General features: G+C 50.5%; 2 protein-coding genes across 7 annotated transcripts in view; both read right to left on the reverse strand.

Annotated features, from left to right (window-relative positions):
* Positions 1-6891, reverse strand: part of SPATC1L (spermatogenesis and centriole associated 1 like) — a gene marked incomplete at its 5' end in the record, with an annotated part of 28452 nt that extends 21561 nt beyond the window's left edge. For 2 of the 3 annotated variants that reach the window (XM_082459924.1, XM_082459923.1), the window contains one exon: positions 1532-1733. In XM_082459924.1, coding sequence (XP_082316050.1) covers positions 1532-1733 — 202 coding nt within the window. Of the gene's footprint in view, positions 1-1531; positions 1734-5538 lie in introns of those variants that run through there. The other variant, XM_082459922.1, reaches the window with a different exon arrangement.
* Positions 6892-6979: 88 nt separating this feature from the next.
* Positions 6980-19053, reverse strand: part of LSS (lanosterol synthase) — a 40521-nt gene continuing 28447 nt past the window's right edge. For 2 of the 4 annotated variants that reach the window (XM_082459919.1, XM_082459921.1), the window contains exons 18-22: positions 11971-12036; positions 11482-11562; positions 10726-10896; positions 9810-9888; positions 9006-9283 (exon numbers count right to left, since the gene is read on the reverse strand). In XM_082459919.1, the coding sequence (XP_082316045.1) occupies positions 9152-9283; positions 9810-9888; positions 10726-10896; positions 11482-11562; positions 11971-12036 (529 nt within the window). In that variant the 3' untranslated portion in view covers positions 9006-9151. Of the gene's footprint in view, positions 9284-9809; positions 9889-10725; positions 10897-11481; positions 11563-11970; positions 12037-19053 lie in introns of all 4 variants that reach the window. The other 2 variants (XM_082459918.1, XM_082459920.1) reach the window with 2 other exon arrangements.

The raw sequence follows: 19053 nt of genomic DNA on the forward strand, positions 1-19053 counted from the left end.
ACGCCGGTAAATGAGAAAAGCGGGTTTTCAGAGCACATCCTGTTTGGAACGCAGTGAGCCGCTGCTGCGGGCAGCTCTCTTCCGTCTGTACCTTGAGCTGCTCGCAGGAACTCCTGCTGGTTCTCCAAGTCCAGCCCCAAGGCCAAGGCCGCACCCTCTGCCGAAGGCTGAACCCTGGGCATGGAGGTGACCCTGAGGATGGCTGGGGCCCACGCCCTGCAGCTGGGGCTCCAAGGCCTCTCTGTGGAAGGCCTGGTGGCCGCGGGCTGGCCAGGGGCTGGGGCTCCTCCTAAGACTGCTGTGCGGCAGGATCTGGGCCTGCCCACAGGCGGGGTGCTGGCCACGGTCCCGGAGACTCCGGGCCGACTTGGAGTGTGACGGGGAACAGCCCAGCCTGAGCGAGGGCCTGCACCTCGCCCGCAGCCCACCCTTCCGGCCCGGTGAGGCGGGGACCGAGGGAGGGCCCAGCGAGCCTGTCCCCGGCTGACCGCGTGGATGGCTCTGAGCCCTGAGGCTAGGCCCTGGCACAACTCAATTCTTGGGATGAAGGGTGACAGAGCGGCACAAGGCAGGTGACTCTTGACAGTTGCCACAGTGCAGACGAGGCCTTGGGACCAGTGCCTCATGAGCCACCGTGCGCTAGGCGTCCCTCGTAGGCTGCGAAGGCGGCACGGACCCTCTGCAGGCGTCACACATGGGACACAGCACCGTGAGGCCAGCCCCTCCTCAGCAAGTGCCCGGGGACAAGTGTGTGCCTTGACCACCGGCAGGAGCTCAGGACACGGGCCCCCGGGTTTCTCCAGCTGCCCCTCCTTTACCCTCCATCCCCCTCCGAGGACCCCCTGCTTGTCTGAGCTCCTTCCTCAAGGCCCCCTGAGGCTGAAGATGTGGAGATGCCGTGAGGGACCCTCGCACCCTGGAGACACACTGCGCCCACAAGCTGCGTGCAGGGGGCTGATGGGTGATGGCGCCACCTTCCACGTGGGCCTGCTTGCTCAGGGTGGCAGCAGGCATGCGGTGGACTCCAGGAGGTGACCCCACAACGGAGGTCCCCGGAGCAGCCCGGGCATCCTGCTGCAGAACTGGCAGCAGCTCAACTGCTTCCAGACGGGAAGGAAAACATCTCACGCCCAGTCGAACGGCTCACCCCAAGAGAGGCAGGTCCACGGGCGCGGGCACCCCGGGGCGAGGGCTGGGGTGTGGACTCTGCCCGCCCTGCTGGGCAGTGAGTGACCACCGCCTCGGGGCACAAGGAGGCTGCCCGGTCAGGGGCCCACCGTCCACATCCCGACCACTCAGGCCAAGGCCAGGGCTCCAAGCGCGTCCTAAGTCATACTCCACGCGTGAAAATGTTTACAGCACAGCCAACTAATTCCACAGAAAGCGCCGCGGCCTCCGGAGCGGCTCCCACAGGGCGCGCTGCTTCACAGCTCCTCCCTCACCTCCTGCCCGTGACGCTGCACGTCCTACCTCCCCGGCGCCCTTCCCGCCCCGGCTGCGGACCCGCCTGAGGACACAGGCCCGGGCTCACCTGCACTGCCAGCGGAGCAGGCCTCAGGGCAGGCAGGCGCCTTGGGGATGAGCAGGCCGCGGCCCCCGCGCCCGCAGCTCTCCTGGCAGCTCTCACTGAGCAGCCGCTTCAGCATCTGGTTCTCCTTCATGAGGCGCACCTGCTTCTTGAGGTCCGCGTTCTCGCTCATGAGCCTGTTCGTCAGCTCGCTGCCCTCAGCCATGGCCGTGTCCTCAGGGCTCATGTGCGGGCCGTGGCCCCATGGAGGTGGGAATCCAGAGCCCAGGGGCGCCCCAGAAACGCCAAGAGCCCGGAGTTCCACGCGCCTGGCCTTCCGCAGCCTTGTGATGTCGCCCTTAAAGCAGCGGCGCCCCGCGGCCACGAGGGAGCGGAGGGGAAGGGGCGCCTGCGGCCTCGCAGACAGGCACCCCCGCCCAGGGAACAGCGCAGGCCGAGGCCCAGACAGGAATGTTCTGGCGTGTCCCAGGAACAGCCAGAGCTCTGGGCCGCACCCCTGAGGGAGAGGAGGCCGTGGACGCAAGGAAGGCGGGCCGGGGAGCCCCTTGACGGCCCCCGCGGCCCGCGCAGCTCCAGCTGGCTCGAGGGGGCTGGCAGTTGGAGACCACCTGCCGACCACACTCCCCTGGTCCAGAGGGTCCGGGCGGCACGTCACTGTCCCCACACGGACCACCAGCACTGAGTGTCGGGGACATGGACCATTACCGGACCTGAGGAGCCCTGGCCAGGGCCCAGGGCCGTCCGGACCACCCACCCACATGCAGAGTCCTGCCAGATTCCAGTCCTTGGTCAGGGTGACCTCCGTGACCCCCCCACTCCCACTAACTACCCGGGAGGTGCACAAACTCAGCACTGTCTCCTGGCTCCAAAGGCCGCAGCCGAGTCGCCTGCGTCTCCGCCTGAGGACACAGCCCAGAACAGGAGCAGCGTCTTCTCTCCCCTTCAGCCGACGCCTCGACGCCTCGAGGGCAGGGGGAGGGGGAGGAACCTCCAGGCAGAACGCAGCCCTGCCTTCCCCAGACTCACAGCTTAGCGTAACGTCGCCCACCCAATCTCGGGGGGGATCTGCGGAGAAGGGCTGCATGCCGAGACAGAGCTGACAGGACGGCGGGAACGTGGACAGCGCCCACTGAGGAAGGCCCCAGGGCAGATGTCCCGCCAGCCTCCTGAGAACAGGGCCGGGGGGTGAGGAGCTCCCCTCCGCCGGCCCCTCCCCTCGCATTTACAGTGCCATTTCTTTCCCCCCACAAGAAAACCCTCTCCAGGTGGTACGCTCCAGCCAGGGACCTGGGAACATCCTGCCAGTTTCCTGGTCATGATGCACTTCCCTTCTAACACATCACTGGATTCAACTTCTAATATTTTAAGTATTTTCTATGTTCATGAGGGAAATTGATCTGTATCTCCTTTTCTTGTAATGTCCTGGTCTGGTTTTCCTATCAAGGTCATATTGACCTTATACAATGAGTTGCAAAGTGTTCCCTCCTCCATTTTCTGGATGTTGTGTTACATTGCTATTTCTCTCTTAAATGGTTGATAAATTCACCAGCAAAGCCATATGAGCTTAAAGTTTTCTTCCAGGAAAGCTTTTAGTTTCTGATTCAATTTCTTAAATAGATATAAAATCACTTAAATTTTCCATTTCTTCTCATGCCCATCTAGATAACAACTGTGTCTTTTGAGGAATTTGTCCACATCATCTACCTTGTGGAGTACTGGCATTACACAGCTCATATTTCCTTATTATCTTCTCTGAGGTGTCATGCCTCTGAGGACAAACAGGTCCAGCCGAGGCAGAAAACCAAATGTGAAAGTGCAGAAACAGTGTTAGCAGGTTTTTGCAGGAGCATGTAAAGCAGATCATGTGGGAACCGTGTGATCCAGGGAGAAGGGTGGCCAGGCTTAGGGGGCAGGCTGGACGACTCACTTCTGCAGGATCTATAGTGAGGTACCCTTTTGCATTCCCGATATAGGTTGTTTTCCTTCTTACTTGGTCAGACTAGAGGCTTGTTACTTTTCTCAAAGCATCAACTTTTGGTTTCACTGATCTTCTTTTATGTTTTCTGTAGCATTTGACTTCTACCCTTTTGTCTGGTATATCCTTCCTTCTACTTACTTTGGTTTTAAGATTTTTAAGATGGACACTTAAATCATTGATTTTAAACCTTATCTACAGCATTAATATGTAAGCCTGTAAACATTTCTCTAAGCACTGCTTTAGCTACATCCCACAAATTTTGATGTCATGTTTTTATTTTCATTCAGCTTGAAATATTTTCTAATTCCCCTTGTGCTTTTATTTTTTACTATAGATGATTTAGAAGTATATTGTTTCATTTCCAAATATTTGGGATTTTCTAAGTCTTTTTGTCACTGATTTCTAATTTAACTCCACAGTGGTCACAGTACACTCTGTACAGTTTCAATCCTTTTGAATTTCTTGAGACTTGTCTCATGATCCAGCATATGGCCTATCTTAGTGAATGAGCACTAGGAAAGAATGCTGGGAGCTGTACAGATGCCAAGTCCTCAAGTTGGTTGAAGGTTTTGTCTACAGTTGCTGAGACAAGGATTACAGTCTCCCACTTCAAGTGTGTATTTGTCTAATTCTTTCTTTAGTCCCACCAGTTTTTGCTTCGTGTACTTTGAAGCTCTGTTATTAGGTGCCCATACATTTAAGATTGCTATGCCTTCTTGATGAATTGACATTTTTGTTAGTAAATGTCTTTTTATTTCTGGTACTGTTCCTTTTCCTGAAATGTACTGATATTAATATAGCACTTTTTCTTCTTATTTTTTTATGTTATGTATTTTTCTAAACTTTCACTTTTATCCTGTATCTTTATACTAAAAATTTCTATGGACAACATTGATGGGTCATGCTTTTTCATCCAATGTTAACAATCTCTGGTTAAAGTCTCTGCCTTTTAACCAGAGTGCTTGGCCTTTACAGTTAATAAAATTATTTAAATGGTTGGTGTATTAGTCTTCTAGGGCTGCCATAACAAACCACCACAGACTGCGTGGCTTAAACAACATTTATTTTCTTACAGTTCTGGAAGCTAGAAGTCCAAGACAAGGGTACTGGCAGGGCTGGTCCCTCCTGTGGCCTCTCTCCTCATGTGCAGACGACCGCCCACCCTGGGTCCTCATGTGGTCTTTCCTCTGTGTGTGTGTTCCTGGTGTCTCTCTCTCTTACAAGGACACGAGTTCTACTGGATCAGGGACCCACCCTTAGGACCTCATTTAACCTTAATTATCTTCCTAAAGGCCCCATCTCCAGATGCAGTATCATATGAATTTGCAGTGGGGGGGGCACAATTCAGTCCATAAGAGTTGGGTTTAAGTCTATTATATTATTTGTTTTCTATTTGTCCCATCTGTCCTTTGTTCTTCTTTTTCTCACCTTCTTTTATTTTAGGAGGGTTATTTTACCTCCTTTATTAGTTTACCAGCTGTACCTCTTTCTTTTTTAGTGGTTTCCTCTAGGGTTTACAGTAGGTTTCTTCTGCTTATCACAGTCTACCTTTACATAGCATACCACTTTATACACGAGGTAGGAGCCTCCATCCTCCTTCAACATCCTTTGTGTTGTCATATCTTTTACTTCTTATGTTAAAACCACCATTATTATTTTTGCTTTTAAAAGTTAATTTTAGGGACTTCCCTGGTGGCACAGTGGTTAAGACTCTGCCTGCCAATGCAGGGGACATGGGTTTGAGCCCTGTTCCGGGAAGATCCCACTGCTGCGGAACAACTAAGCCCGTGTGCCACAACTACTGAGCCCACGTGCCACAACTACCAAAGCCCGTGCGCCTAGAGCACGTGCTCCGCAACAAGCCACCGCAATGAGAAGCCCGTGCACCGCAACAAAGAGTAGCCCCCGCTCACCACAACTAGAGAAAGCCCACGTGGAGCAACGAAGACCCAACGCAGCCAAAAATTAATTAAAAGAAAAAAAAGTTAAAGAAAAAATCTTTTAGACAAAGGGGGAAAGCTTCTATACTTACCACACACTTCCCACCTGGTGCTCTTCATTCTCTGAAGATCAGTTTCCACCCGGTATCTCTTTCCCACACCTAAACAACTGAACATTTCTCGTAAGGCAAGGCTGCTGGATGATTCCTTCAGCGTTGGTTTGTCTGGAAAAGGTCCACTCTGCTTTCATTTCTGTTTTCTTTGAATATGGAATTTAAGGTTTCAACACTTTGAAGATGTCTGTCATTCCAGCATGTCTATTCCTGATGAGAAGTCGCTTCTCATCCTTGTCTTTGCTCACCAGTACATAACGTGCCTGTTTCGTTTGCTTTTAAGATTTATTCATCCTTGGTTTTCATCAGATTATCATGAGCCTTAAAGTGGGTTTTGGTGGGGTTTTTGATCTGTCGCTGAGGTTCATGGATCTGTGGGCTTACACGTCTTGTGTTAGGGAAAATTTCAGCCATGGTTTCTTCCAATGTTTTTCTGCCTGCCTTCCACCCTCCCTCCCGCTTTTCTAGGTCTCAGATGACACGTATTGGACCACTCAGTATTATCCAACAGGCCACTGAAGCTCTGTTTGATGATTTAAGTCTTCTGGCCACCGTCAGGCCGCTTCAACGCTCACCTATTCCTAGAGGGCCCAAGGGCAAGCCCTGCTCCTCTACCTTCCCAAGAACCAGGGCCATCAGGGAACATGAGGTCTCAGGCTCGCTGCATCCTGCAAGAGAGGCCTGGCCGTGGGACAGGCATCAGAGGCTGCCTAAAGCCACCAAAGTAGCTGTTCTCCACCATGTGCAGCATGGGTCTCAAATGGCCCCTGGGGCACCACCGCCCTGGGAGGAAGGCTGGAAGTCACATACCAATAATAGTCATCACACAGAAACTACTGGTTGAATTATTTTCCCTGAAGAAAACAAGTAACTCTGAAGTTATCGCTATCACCCTAATCCTGAATGAGGAAAGAGGGTTTTTAAAACAGCACCAGAAATTCCAAGTGAAAATGCCAGGCACATGTCTTTGAGGGGAGCCCAAGGTCAAGACATGCTGCCCCAGTGCCCCTAGTAAGTTTACTGAGCTCGTCAGAGCTGCGTCTTCAGCTTCCTACGGCTGCCACTTGCAAGGGCGGTTCTTGTGAATTCTGCTGTGACCAGACACCTTGTGGAGAGGCGCAGCCCAGATGCCCCCTTCCCACAATCAGTGAGAAAGTTGAGCACTGACTTTGGAGGCCAACAACAGCAAGTGAATCAAGCCCCTGGCAGGTACCTCATGTGTGACATCCCTGCCAGTCCCCTCTAACTTTCTTGCCTTCATGTCCCCTTGTCTTGTGTTTCTAACCTTAATTTCTTTTTGAAACAAAGGGAATTATAAGTAAAACTTTATACTGCAGAGGGAGAGATGAACATAAATCAAGCTGACCAATTAACCTACAATTAGTTGCTGAGAGCTGAGAGAAGAATGAGGAAGCAACAGTTGATTGTATCAATTGTTCAAACATTTTTATTGTCCGAATAAAATTTAAATCTACGTATCGACATTGGTTATGTTCAGTAAGGAAAGCATTTTCTTGGAGTTAAGTTTCCATTGTGAGTTAAGCATTTCCAGTTAGAGAATCCCTCAAAGGGTCATATCTGAAGTTTACATCCTGCTGAACAAGAAAAGCTAACCTGGCTCCAGAGAAAACTTCCCAGCACAACATTCAAAATTTGCTCCTGATAACCAAAAATAAAACAATTTGAAGTCAAGACATGTTAATCATTCACCCAGGATAGAGAACCTGACTTTTAATCAGGTTGAGGCAAATATTTTCCCCTCAAATAACTCGAGGTGTATCCTGCTTATCTGGGAACAATTTCTCTTGTTCCCTGAGACTGAGGGGTGGTGGTCCAGCGTCCGACGTGGGGCACGAGGGACCCCAATCCATGACGGTTTCCAGGATGAAACAAAACACATGCACGACAAGCCTCTGCCTAAGGGACTCAAATGTCTGTGTATTAAGGTGGCCGGTAAGATAGGTGACGTTCAAAAATGTTTCAGTATAACAGTGGATTTTCATTTCTTTCCTGGAAGCTTTATGTTTCGTCCAGTGATCTGATCATGGCTGGGCAGTGACCGCTGCAAGAAGCAGACTGTTGGAAATCACCGTCTGCGCTGCTGGTGCAAGAGCAACTCTGACAGATCTCAAAGGGGCCCAGCGCAGCTTCCTCAGCAAAATAAACCCTAGTTTAAAAACGTCTGGGGCAAGTGCTGAAATCCAACTAGCACCAGCTGAACACCTGCTACGTTCCACAGTGTGGCAGCCGGTGGAGCCAGCAGGACCTGCCAGGGCGTACACGCGCCCAGGCCCTGCGGGGCTCAGAGCTGGTAGAGCACCACCTGGGGCAGGAGGGCAGTGGGGGGCAGCTCAGGCAAAGGCCGGACGCAGGCGAGCCCCGGGCAGAGTCAGGGAGAGCGCTCGGGGGCCACGAGAGCTGCGGAAGCAAGGCCACGTGGTGGAAACCTCAGAGAGCGCCCTAAGGGTCTGGGCAGGGATGGCGGGAGCAGGGGAGCATCCAGGCGTCTCTCTGGCTGTCAGAGGGAGGGCGGTCCGCTGGGGCCGCGCAGCCAGGGCTGCCGTCAGACAGGGAGAGGCACAGAGGAACAGCAGACGGAGAAGGCCCTGGGGGGGGACGAGAAGCAGGTGGGCTCCTGGGGCGACACCAGGCCTGGGTTTGACCCTCATCAACGCTCTCAGTGACCCTCACAGCCACACTCCTGCTCATCCTCGTGGGTCAGAGGCAATTCCAGGATTTGGATTTTCCATCCTGAGCCCCAAGCCCATGCACGTTAAGCCAGACGGGTTTAGAAGCCAGAGGGGAATTCAGAGGCTCACCACCTGAGAGGCAGCACCCTGGAAATCTGATCCTCCCTTCAGCTTAGAGCACAAAGGGGGGTGACGGGTATCCCCAACACACATCAGGGCCCCACTGTTGTGTGGCTACTAACAACCCCTCACCGTTCCTTACGCTTGGCCTCCCATCTGTCACTACAAGACGACTACAACCTCTGGAGGTAGCGATGCTGGCGCCCCACAGGCTGGCTGAACCATGACGCGGCGCTGGCGAGCTCGAGACCCGGGGCAGGCCAGCGTGCAGCGTCTGGTCCCCGATCCTCGCCGAGCCTGAGCCGCCACAGTGAACAGGGAGGCCCAGCCTCTCCTGCCAGGCCGTTCGGGGCGGCTGTCCCATCCCTCAGCCAGAGACAGAGACAGGAAGAGCCGGTCCTCCAGGGCCCAAGGCAGGACGCGGACGAGGCACAGCTGCTCCGCTCCTGAGAACTCAGTCACCGGTCAGGAAAGCCCTCCCAGCCCCACGCCCACAGAGGGCACACGTACCACGCCAGGGGTACCACGGAGCGCACTGTGCTTTACCCACCCTCGTGGCTCATCCTGTTCCTTCCCTCACCCGAGCTCGACCAACTGTTCTCAGAACTAACCCTACGCTGAAAATCGGGTCTGAAGGCACCAGCCCTGCCCGTGCCACAGGCCCAGGCTCAGCGCTCCCGCCGAAGCGGGCAGGGAGGGGGCTGCCTCGGCCCCTCTGAGATGCCCCATCCTCGCCTGGAACTCGCATGACCGGCCCTCCCCAGGTGCCCACAGACGTGCTCTCAAGGGTGGCCGGCCAGGGCGCTCTCGGGGTGCAGGCGGGAGAAGCGCCCAAGGGCCCAGATGGGGAAGATGTTTCTGTAGCTCGTGTAGCTGATGGCACAGGACTTGTTGAAGACCCCAGCGATGTTGTCCTGAAAGGACACAGGGAATAAACACAACGGCTCCACCAGGGGGCTGGACAGCTCCCTGAACCGGGACCCTAGCTGGAGGGCTGGCCGGCTGACCTCAGCAGGCGGGCCGACCACCACCCCAGCTCTCGGACCCCAGGCCCTGCAACAAACCCTCCAGCCCGGGCCACCAACCCCTCGCAGCCCCACCAACCCCAGACTCATCCCAAGGCTGGGTCAGCCTCATGTGACCTCGTGACCCCATGCCCTTCCACACTTCCTTCTGAGTGAGGGGCTGTCAGGCTCAGCCCAAGGGTGTCCTGGCCCGTGGGCTTCTCCCCCGCCAGCTCCTTCCCCGACACCACCAGCCCTGCCGCCAAGCCAGTGCTTCAGCTGCAAACGGCCCAGGCCTTCAGGACCCGCCACCATCACACACCTGCTTCCAACACAGGCCACTCACCGGTGGTGTTTGTGACTCTCAAATCCCCAAGGTGAAACCCCACCCGCGGGCCCATGAAGGACGTGGGGCCAGGCGCGGGCCCACTCGTACCTGGGGCCAGTCGCCATTGGGCAGCTGTTTCCCAAGCAGGTAGCTGACTCCCCTCTCCAGGGCCGCTACGTCAGGGTGCCTGCAGGGAGAGGGGCACTGAGCACTCCCACCCCCACTCTGCACGAGCCCACCTCCGGCTGCGGACAGACCTGCATCCTCACCCTCACGCAGCCAAGCACAGGGACAAGGATGTGAAATGCTGCACGATGACAGACAGACCTGAACTGCAGACCCGCCGGTAACAGTCGGCCCACCAGACACCCTGAGGAGCAGGAAACACCACCAGGGCAGAGGCGAGCGGGCAGGAGGGCAGCCCACGCGTGGCCGGGCGAGTGGTCCCTGACATGAGGTGCTGCTCTCCTGTCCCCCCGGCCACTGGTTCTCAGGGCCCTCTGAGGGCCACCGAAGCCACATGTGCTAAGCTTGCTCGTCCCGGCCTGATGAGCCACCAGAAGGCTCGATGGCTCAGGACGGAGCTCAGCCTGCCCGCTCCTGCCCACACTACCCGGCCTTCCTTTGAGGGGGTTTTAGGGAGATTTCCCAGTGGCCCCAAACCCAACAGGGCAGCAAAGGCTGGGACACCGTGTGCACGTCTGTGTGCACATGTCTGTGTGGGTGTGTTGTGTGCACGCGCCTGAGCACGTGTGTGGCTTAGGGCCGGCTGCGGACACAGAGCAGCTGCAGGTGCTGCCACACCTCACGCTGCTGACGGCCCTGCTCCCCTGGCTGTCCCTGTCGGTGGCCTCTTTGCAGGACCTGCCACCTTGCCCTGGGAGCCTGTTGAGGGGGCCCCGCAGGCCTCGCCTCCTGCCACTGCTGCACTCGGAGCTCAGCTGCCGTGCCCGCCCAGGCTGCTGGCTCACCGCCCTTCCTTTGCCCAGCCCCGCGGCTCTGGGACAGGCCTCGTCGCCCCCACCTGACGGCCATCAGCCCCATCAGGGCCCAGCATGTGTTGTGGATCTGGGAGCGGGCGCTCTGCACGTAGCGCCGCTGCTCACAGGACTCGAAGTCCTCCCCCCAGCCTCCATCTGCCATCTGTCGGGACAGCAGGAAGTCGCAGGCCTGGGAGACCTCTGCACAGGCAGCCCTGCAGAGACCAGCAAGACACGAGACACCGTCATGCCGGGCGAAGTCCGTGCCCCCATTCTCGCCCTGGCCAGGCCCCTCAGGGTCACGGAGAGGGCCGCGTGGGCCTCCGCACTCAGGCCCACCCCACCGTGGGACGTGAAGGGGGACAGGCGCCGGCACCGCAGGGCCGTTGGAAGGTAAAGGGAGATGCTGTGCATCTGCAGATGGCCTCCCAGACGTGGCCCGCCAGCAAAGCAGCCCTCAGGGAGGCAGCTGGAGACAGCTGACCCGAGGCCTCCTCCCTTCTCCCAGCCAGCATCCTGGCCTCGGGCCGCTCCCGCTCCTACTTGGGTGTGGGGCTTGGGTACGGGCGGGTGAGCTGGGGGAGGGCAGAGAGCCAGAGGCTTCCCCCCCCAACACGAGCCGGGAGGCTGCGCAGTGAGGCACAGTGGCTCACACATTTTCCGGAATCTTGATCTTATCTCACTGTTTAAAAACATGTAAGAACACCCCCAAAATCAAACAACAAAGGGAGAAACGCCTCCAGCAGAGTGTCATGCTGAGAAGACCCCCATCCCGCCAAGGTGGGAATGTCCACACTCACCCATCGCGGTAAGTGTGCCCCATGCAGGCGAAGGCTTCCAGCCCAAAGCAGGTGCCGTAGGTGAAGCACACCCCCCAGGAGCTGGAGGAAGAAGGGGACAGCGCCCGGCCCCTGAGTCCTCGTTCACAGTGGGGGCAGGGACTCCCTCCAGCATGGGGGTGCACGGGGGGCTGCGGCTATCTTCAGGAAAAGCATCCACAAGGCCTTCAGCACTAAGACAGACCTACCCAACCTGGCCTCCGTGGGCGGCTCCATGTGCTGGATCCAAAGCCAGATGAGAACGGATCCAAACACAGAGGAGGGGTGGAGCCACCAGGCCACTGCACCCTTCCAACGCCCTCACCACACTGCCTTAGCAGCACGCTGAGCAGTCACCACCGGGGGAGGCTGGGCATTCATAAAGGAGCAAGGCCCACCAGGAACATGTCCAGAAACCCCTGGGGCAGCACAAGCACCCCACACGCATCTGCACCCACAGGCATCACTCACCCTTCCCAGGAGCCATCAGGCCTCTGCTTCTGCCGACAGAACTGCAGGCCCCGCTCGAGGGTCTCCCTGGAACACAGCAGGATGAACGTGCCCGATGAACATTCCAGCAAAACAGCAACTTACCTGCTAACCCCATTCCCCCCACTCTACGGCCTCGGAAGAATGAGCATGGTCTTCCTTAAAAATATGTAAAAACAAACAGTTCAGGGAGGAGATACAAGGTCAAAGAAGCAGCGATTACAGGCTACAGGAGGGGAGCAAAGTGGCAGTGAAAAGAAACTTAAGGAGAGGAAAACCTCAGGGACGAACCCACATTAGAAGCAGCTACAAACAGGATCGATATCACCGAAAACAAGGTCAGTGACACAGGCTTGAGTAAATCACATAAACGAAAATTTTAAAACAAACAAGAAATGAGAGAGAAAACGATACATTCAGAGGACAAACGAAGAAGACCCATCACAGGTCTAGCTGGCACTTCCAAGAAGAGCTGGCCCTCTGGAAGGACTAGAGGTGAAGGTACGGATACAGCCTTTAGGGTGACCCGCCCCCGGGACCTCACCGGCCTCCAGGTGCTCAGCCGTGTCATCCCTCTCGAGCGGCAGCCCCGTGTCCTGTCTGTAGCCAGCTGATCCCTGCACCGCTGATGGTCGCTGCTTCCAGCTCCCACCTGGCTGGCAGACAGACTCCCTGGCTCTACTGATCCCTCCCTTGCTGGCTCTCCTGGAGCCGCCATACAGAAGCCCACGTGGCAGGAAACTAAGGGTGGCTCCAGCCAACAGTCAGCAAGGAAATGGGGCCTGAGGCTGACAATCTGCAAGGGATGGAAGCCTGCCAACAACCACGCACGCCCGGGGCAGACCCTCAGTCAAGGCTCAGGTGAGGCCCCAGCCCCGGCCAGCATCCTGACTGCAACCCGGGGAAACCCGGAGCAGAGGGCCCAGCTCAGCCATGCCTGGACTCCTTCCTGACCCACAGAAACTGCGAGGTGATACACGTGAGCTGTTTTGAGCCACCAACTCAGCAAGACATGTTAATACAAAGAATGAAAGTACAAATAACATTAGCAATAAAAAGAGCAGTGTGACTATAGCTTTAGTGGAAATTAAAAAGTGAAGAGAAAATAAGAAAAACTCATGCAATACATTTGAAAACTTAGACAATATGTACAAATTACTCAGAAAATTAACGTATTGAAACTGCCTCAAGAATAAAGAGCCTGAATAGTCCTACAACTACTAAAGATATACATAAAAAACATAAACTTTGCCCAGAAAAAGAACTCCAAGTCTAGACATTTTGTAAGTGAATTCTACCAAATTATCAAGAACAATCATTCTAATCTTACACAAACTCTCCTAGGAAATAGAAAGAGGAAGGAACACTTTCCCTAGTTCATTCTGGGAACTCAACATAAGCTTCTCAACAAACCAGACGAGAGGGATATGGTAAAGTAAAAATTTCAGGCTGTTCATTAATGGACACAGATGCAAAACTCTAAATTAAATATTGGGAAACTACATACAGTAGAGATATACCAATACTAAGTGAGGTTTATCCAGAAATGCAAAGGTGTTTTAACATTAGAAAAATCTACAATAATTATCTACAACATTAACAGATAAAGGAGATAAATGTATAATCATCTCAATAGAGACAGAAAAATCATTTGCTAAAATACAACACCCATTCGACAACAGAGAGAAAAAACAACTTAGCAAACTAGGAAGAGAAAAGAGCTTTGTTAACCTGAAAAGGGATAATTACCAAAAACCTACAGGAGATGTCATTCTTTTTTTTTTTTTCGTCCACATCACACAGCTTGTGGGACCTTAGTTCCCTGACCAGGGACTGAACCCAGGCCCCCGGCAGTGGAAGTGTGGAGTCCTAACCACTGGACCACCAGGGAATTCCCAAATGTCATTCTTAATGGAGAAATATTAGAAGCATTCCCCTTTAAAAATCAGGAAATATGACAAAGATGGCACTATTACCACTTCTGCTAAGCAGAATACTGAAATCTTAGCCAGGGCAATGAGACAAGAAAATAAACTATAGGCCTATGGATTGAAAGGAAAAATATGTCATTTACAAGTGATATGACTGTCTACAGAGAAAACCCAAAAGAATCTACAAGCAATTAATTAGAATAAAAAGAGTTACCCAGATGGATTCGCTGATGAATTCTACCAAACATCTAAGGAAGAAATTGTACCATCTCTACAATCTCTTCCAAAGAACAGAAACAGAGGGAATTTTGCCTAACTCATTCGATGAGGACAGCATACCAAAAACAGACAAAGACATTATAAGAAAGGAAAGCTAGGGATAAATATCTCTCAGTAGCACAGATATAAAAAATCCTCAATAAAATATTAGCAAATCAAATCCAAAAATGTATAAAAAGAATTACATTATCACAAACAAGTGGGATCTATCCCAGGTATGAAAGGCTGGTTGAACATTCAAAAATGCAATCTATCAAATCAACTTCTTCTCTAAAGAAGAAAAAAAATCACATGATCATATCAATAGCTGTAGAAAAAATATTTGACAAAATCTAACACCTATTCATGATAAAAAAAAAAAAAGAAAACTTTCAGCAAACTAGGAACAGAGGGGAAGTTCCTCAACTTGATAAAGAGCAGCCACAAAAAACCAACAGCTAACATCATACTTAATGGTGAGAAAAACTAGATGCTTTCCTGCTGAATCAGGAACAAGAATGTCTACTCTCACCACTTGTATTCAACTTCATACTGGAAGTCCTAGCTAATGCAATAGGATAAGACAAGGAAATAAAAGGTATACATATTGGGGAAGAAGAAATAAAACTGTCTTTGTTCACAGATTACATGATTATCTATGTAGAAAATCCCAAAGAACCGACCAAAAAACTCCTGGAACTACTAAGCAAATTACAGCAACGTTGCAGGACAGAAGGTTAATATACAAAAGACAACTGTTTTCCTACCAGCAATGAACAATTAGATTCTGAAATTAAAATTACAATACCAATTATGTTAGCACCAAAAAAAATTTTAAATACTTAGGTATAAATCTAAAAAAATATATACAAGATCTATAAGAGGGAAACTATAAAATTATGATAAAAGAATCAAAAGATCTTCCCAACTTGATCTATATATGCAACACAATGTCAATCAAAATTTCAGCAAATCATTTCGTAGATATCAACAGATTCCTAAGTTTTATGCAGAGGCAAAAAAAGAACCAGAATAGAAAACACACTATTTAACGGAAATAAAGTTGGAAGACTGACACTACCCAACTTAACTGTAAAGCTACGGTCATCAGGACTGTGTGGTATCAATGAAAGAACACACAGATAGATCAATGGAGCAGAACAGACAGCCCAGAAACAGACCCGCACAAATACAGTCAAGAAATCGTTGGCAAAGGAGCAAAGGCAATCCAATGCAGAAAGGAGAGTCTCTGTGACAAATGGTAATAGAACACCGAACATCACATAAAACATAAATATATCTAGATACAGACCTTACACCCTTCACAAAAATTAACTCAGAATGAATCACAGACTTTGTGTTTTCATGTAAAACACAAGACTATAAAACTCCTAGAACATAAACATAGGAGAAACTCTAGGTGACCTTGGGTTTGGTGATAACTTTTTAGATATAACATTCCAATCACGATCTATGAAAGAAAACACTGTTAGGCTGTACTTCATTAAAATGAAAAACTCCAGCTCTGCAGAAGACATTGTCGACAGAATGAAAGTGTAAGGAGCTCTTTTGCCCCTTTCCTGTTTGCCCATTTCTGTTGCCCTCAAACCTTACAGAAATCAGGTCACTAGGTGACATTCAACCTAACTCCTGACTCACGCTCTACTGAATGCACACCATGCCTTGCCTAACCTGTTGGTCCTTTCCCTAGACGAAAAGAAGTAGGAATTAAGAACTGAGCAGTTAAAGAGTGACTAGCTGTCTACCCCCAGCAGCCCCCTTAGCAATCCTGCAGGCAGGCCGCGTGGGCAAGACAACATCTGAAGAAAGCTCATGAGGAGTCAGTCAGCCTGCACGTGAGGAGAGGACACAGAGCTTGACCTCCTGCCTTGACGGTTCACTGAGATTCTTTCCCTTTTTCCCCTTTAAAATCTGTCAGGGCTGAGCAGAATCTTTGGAGTTGATTCGGGGGACATGAGCCCACCTTCTCCCCACATTGCCAGCCTTCTGATTAAAGCAACCTTTCCTTTCTACCAACACTTGCCTCTCAAGTATTGGCTTTTGAGCAGAGAGCAGCCAGACCTGAGCTTGCCACAGACTGAGAGAAAATCTTTGTAAAATACATAGCTGACAAAGGGTTGCTATTTAAAATATACAAGGCACTTCTAAAACTCAACAGTAAGACAACAACACAAATTTAAAATGTGCAAAAGATCTGAATACACACCTCACCAAAGATATACACATGGCAAATAGATACATGAAAAGATGTTCAGCATTATACGTCATTAGGAAATCACAAATTAAAACAATGAGATACCACTACACACCTATCAGAATGGCCAAAATCCGGAACACTGACAGCACCAAATGCTGGCGAGGATGTGGAGCAACAGGAACTCTCATTCACTGCTGATGGGAATGCAGAATGGTGCAGCCACTTTGGAAGACAGTTTGGCGGTTTCTTACAAAACTAATATTCTCTTACCATATGAGCCAACCATATGCTCTTGGTATTTACTCAAATGAGCTGAAAACATATGCACACAAAAACCTGCACAGGAATAATTATAGCAGGTTTATTCATAGTGCTAAAACTTGGAAGCAACCAAGATGTCCTTCAATAGGCAATGGATAAACAAACTGGTACATGAAGATATGAAGAAACTTTACATGCATATTACTAAGTGAAAGAAGCCAATCTGAAAAGGCTACAGACTGTATGATTCTAACTATATGACATTCTGGAGTGTTTCCCAGGGGATCGGTGAGGGGGGAGGACGAATAGGCAGATCATGGAGGATTTTAAGAGCAGTGAAACTATTCCGTATGATAGAGTAATGATGGACACATGTTGTATACATTTGTCAAAACCCACAGAACGTACAACACAAAGAGTTAATCTGAACGTAAACTATGGACTTCGGATGATAATAATGTATCAATATTGGCTCATCGACTGTATTTAAAAAGTATCAAATTAATGCAAGATATTAATAACAGGGGAAATGGGGTGGGAGGAGGAGCCAAATGGCTAAACAGGAACTCCCTATGCCATCTTTCTGTAAACCTAAAACTGCTCTATGAGACAAAGTGTATTATTTTTTTTTAAGTTTAGCAGATTGTCTAGCTATAAGATCAATATCAAAATCAATTGAAGAGGCTCCTGGAAAGATGGCAGAACAGGCAGCATTGGGAACCCCTGTCCCACCTGGACAACTACTGCACAGGCAGAATGTGCCTGATGTAACCATTCTGGAAGTCTGCAGACTGTTGAAGGCTTGCAACTTCCAGGGGAAGGTTTGGAGGGTTAAACTGCTCTCAGCTCTTAGCACGGGAACAGCTACCCATCCTCCACCCCAGGGCCCAGCAGGCAGCAGTGCATGTGTCCCTAGAGCATCTTGCAGGACCTAGGGTGGGCAAAAAGGACCCTGTCCTCCCAAAACTGGGAATCTGCTCTGAATGATGCTTCTGATCACAGAGGAGCCGGCAGAGAGGCAGGAGGCCACGGCTGCTGCACCTGCCCCCAGCTGTTCCAGCCCCTGCCCTGCTGGCTGAAGTGACTTCCGGGGATTTAAATGCTATTCACAGTAGCATTACTCACAATGGCTAAAATGTGGAAGCAACCTAAGTGTCGACCACAGATGAACGGATAAGCAAAATGTGCTTCATCCATACAGTGGAATATTATTCAGCTTTTAAATGGAATGAAGAACTAATAATACCTGCTATAACGTGCATGAACCTTGAGGATATTACTCTCAGCGAAATAAGCCAGACACAAAAAGACAAATATTACATGATTCCACTTACACACGGTACTTAGAGTAGTCAAAATCATAGAGACAGAAAATAGAATGGTGGTTGCCAGGGGCTGGGAAGAGTGGGGAAATGGGAGTTATTGTTCAATGGGTATCAGTTTTACAAGATGAAAAGAGTTATGGGGATGGATGGTGGTGATGGTTGCACAACAATGTGAATGTATTTAACACCACTGGATTGTACACTTAAAAATGGCTAAGATAGTAAATTTTATGTTACATGTATTTTAACACAAGAAAAAAAAATCAGTAGCATAAGAATCCGTGAGTCCACACTAACAAATAAGCAAATAAGTAAACAGGGGCAAAACAAAGCTTTTAATAGAACACCAACTAATACATATGAAAGGAATGACAATTTTGCAATCATTATATGAATAACTGATGCAAGCAAGAATCATCATCAGGTGCTAAAACTAATGGGTAGAAGTTTGATGAGAAACAGGATATTTACATAGTTTAAAACCTTCTCCCAGAGAGGGCAGACAGCAGAAGCAAGAAGAACTACAATCCTGCAGCCTGTGGAACAAAAACCACATTCACAGAAAGATAGACAAGATGAAAAGGCAGAGGGCTATGTACCAGATGAAGGAACAAGATAAAACCCTAGAAAAACAACTAAATGAAGTGGAGATAGGCAACCTTCCAGAAAAAGAATTCAGAATAATGATAGTGAAGATGATCCAGGACCTCGGAAAAAGAATGGAGGCAAAGATCGAGAAGATGCAAGAAATGTTTAACAGAGACCTAGAAGAATTAAAGAAAAAAACAAACAGAGATGACCAATACAATAACTGAAATGAAAACTACACTAGAAGGAATCAATAGCAGAATAACTGAGGCAGAAGAACGGATAAGTGACCTGGAAGACAGAATGGTGGAATTCACTGCTGCAGAACAGAATAAAGAAAAAACAATGAAAAGAAATGAAGACAGCCTGAGAGACCTCTGGGACAACATTAAACACAACAACATTCGCATTATAGGGGTCCCAGAAGGAGAAGAGAGAGAGAAAGGACCAGAGAAAATATTTGAAGAGATTATAGTCAAAAACT

This window comes from Balaenoptera physalus (genome assembly GCF_965194825.1).
Source record: "Balaenoptera physalus genome assembly, chromosome: 4".
NCBI classification, from domain to species: domain Eukaryota; kingdom Metazoa; phylum Chordata; class Mammalia; order Artiodactyla; family Balaenopteridae; genus Balaenoptera; species Balaenoptera physalus.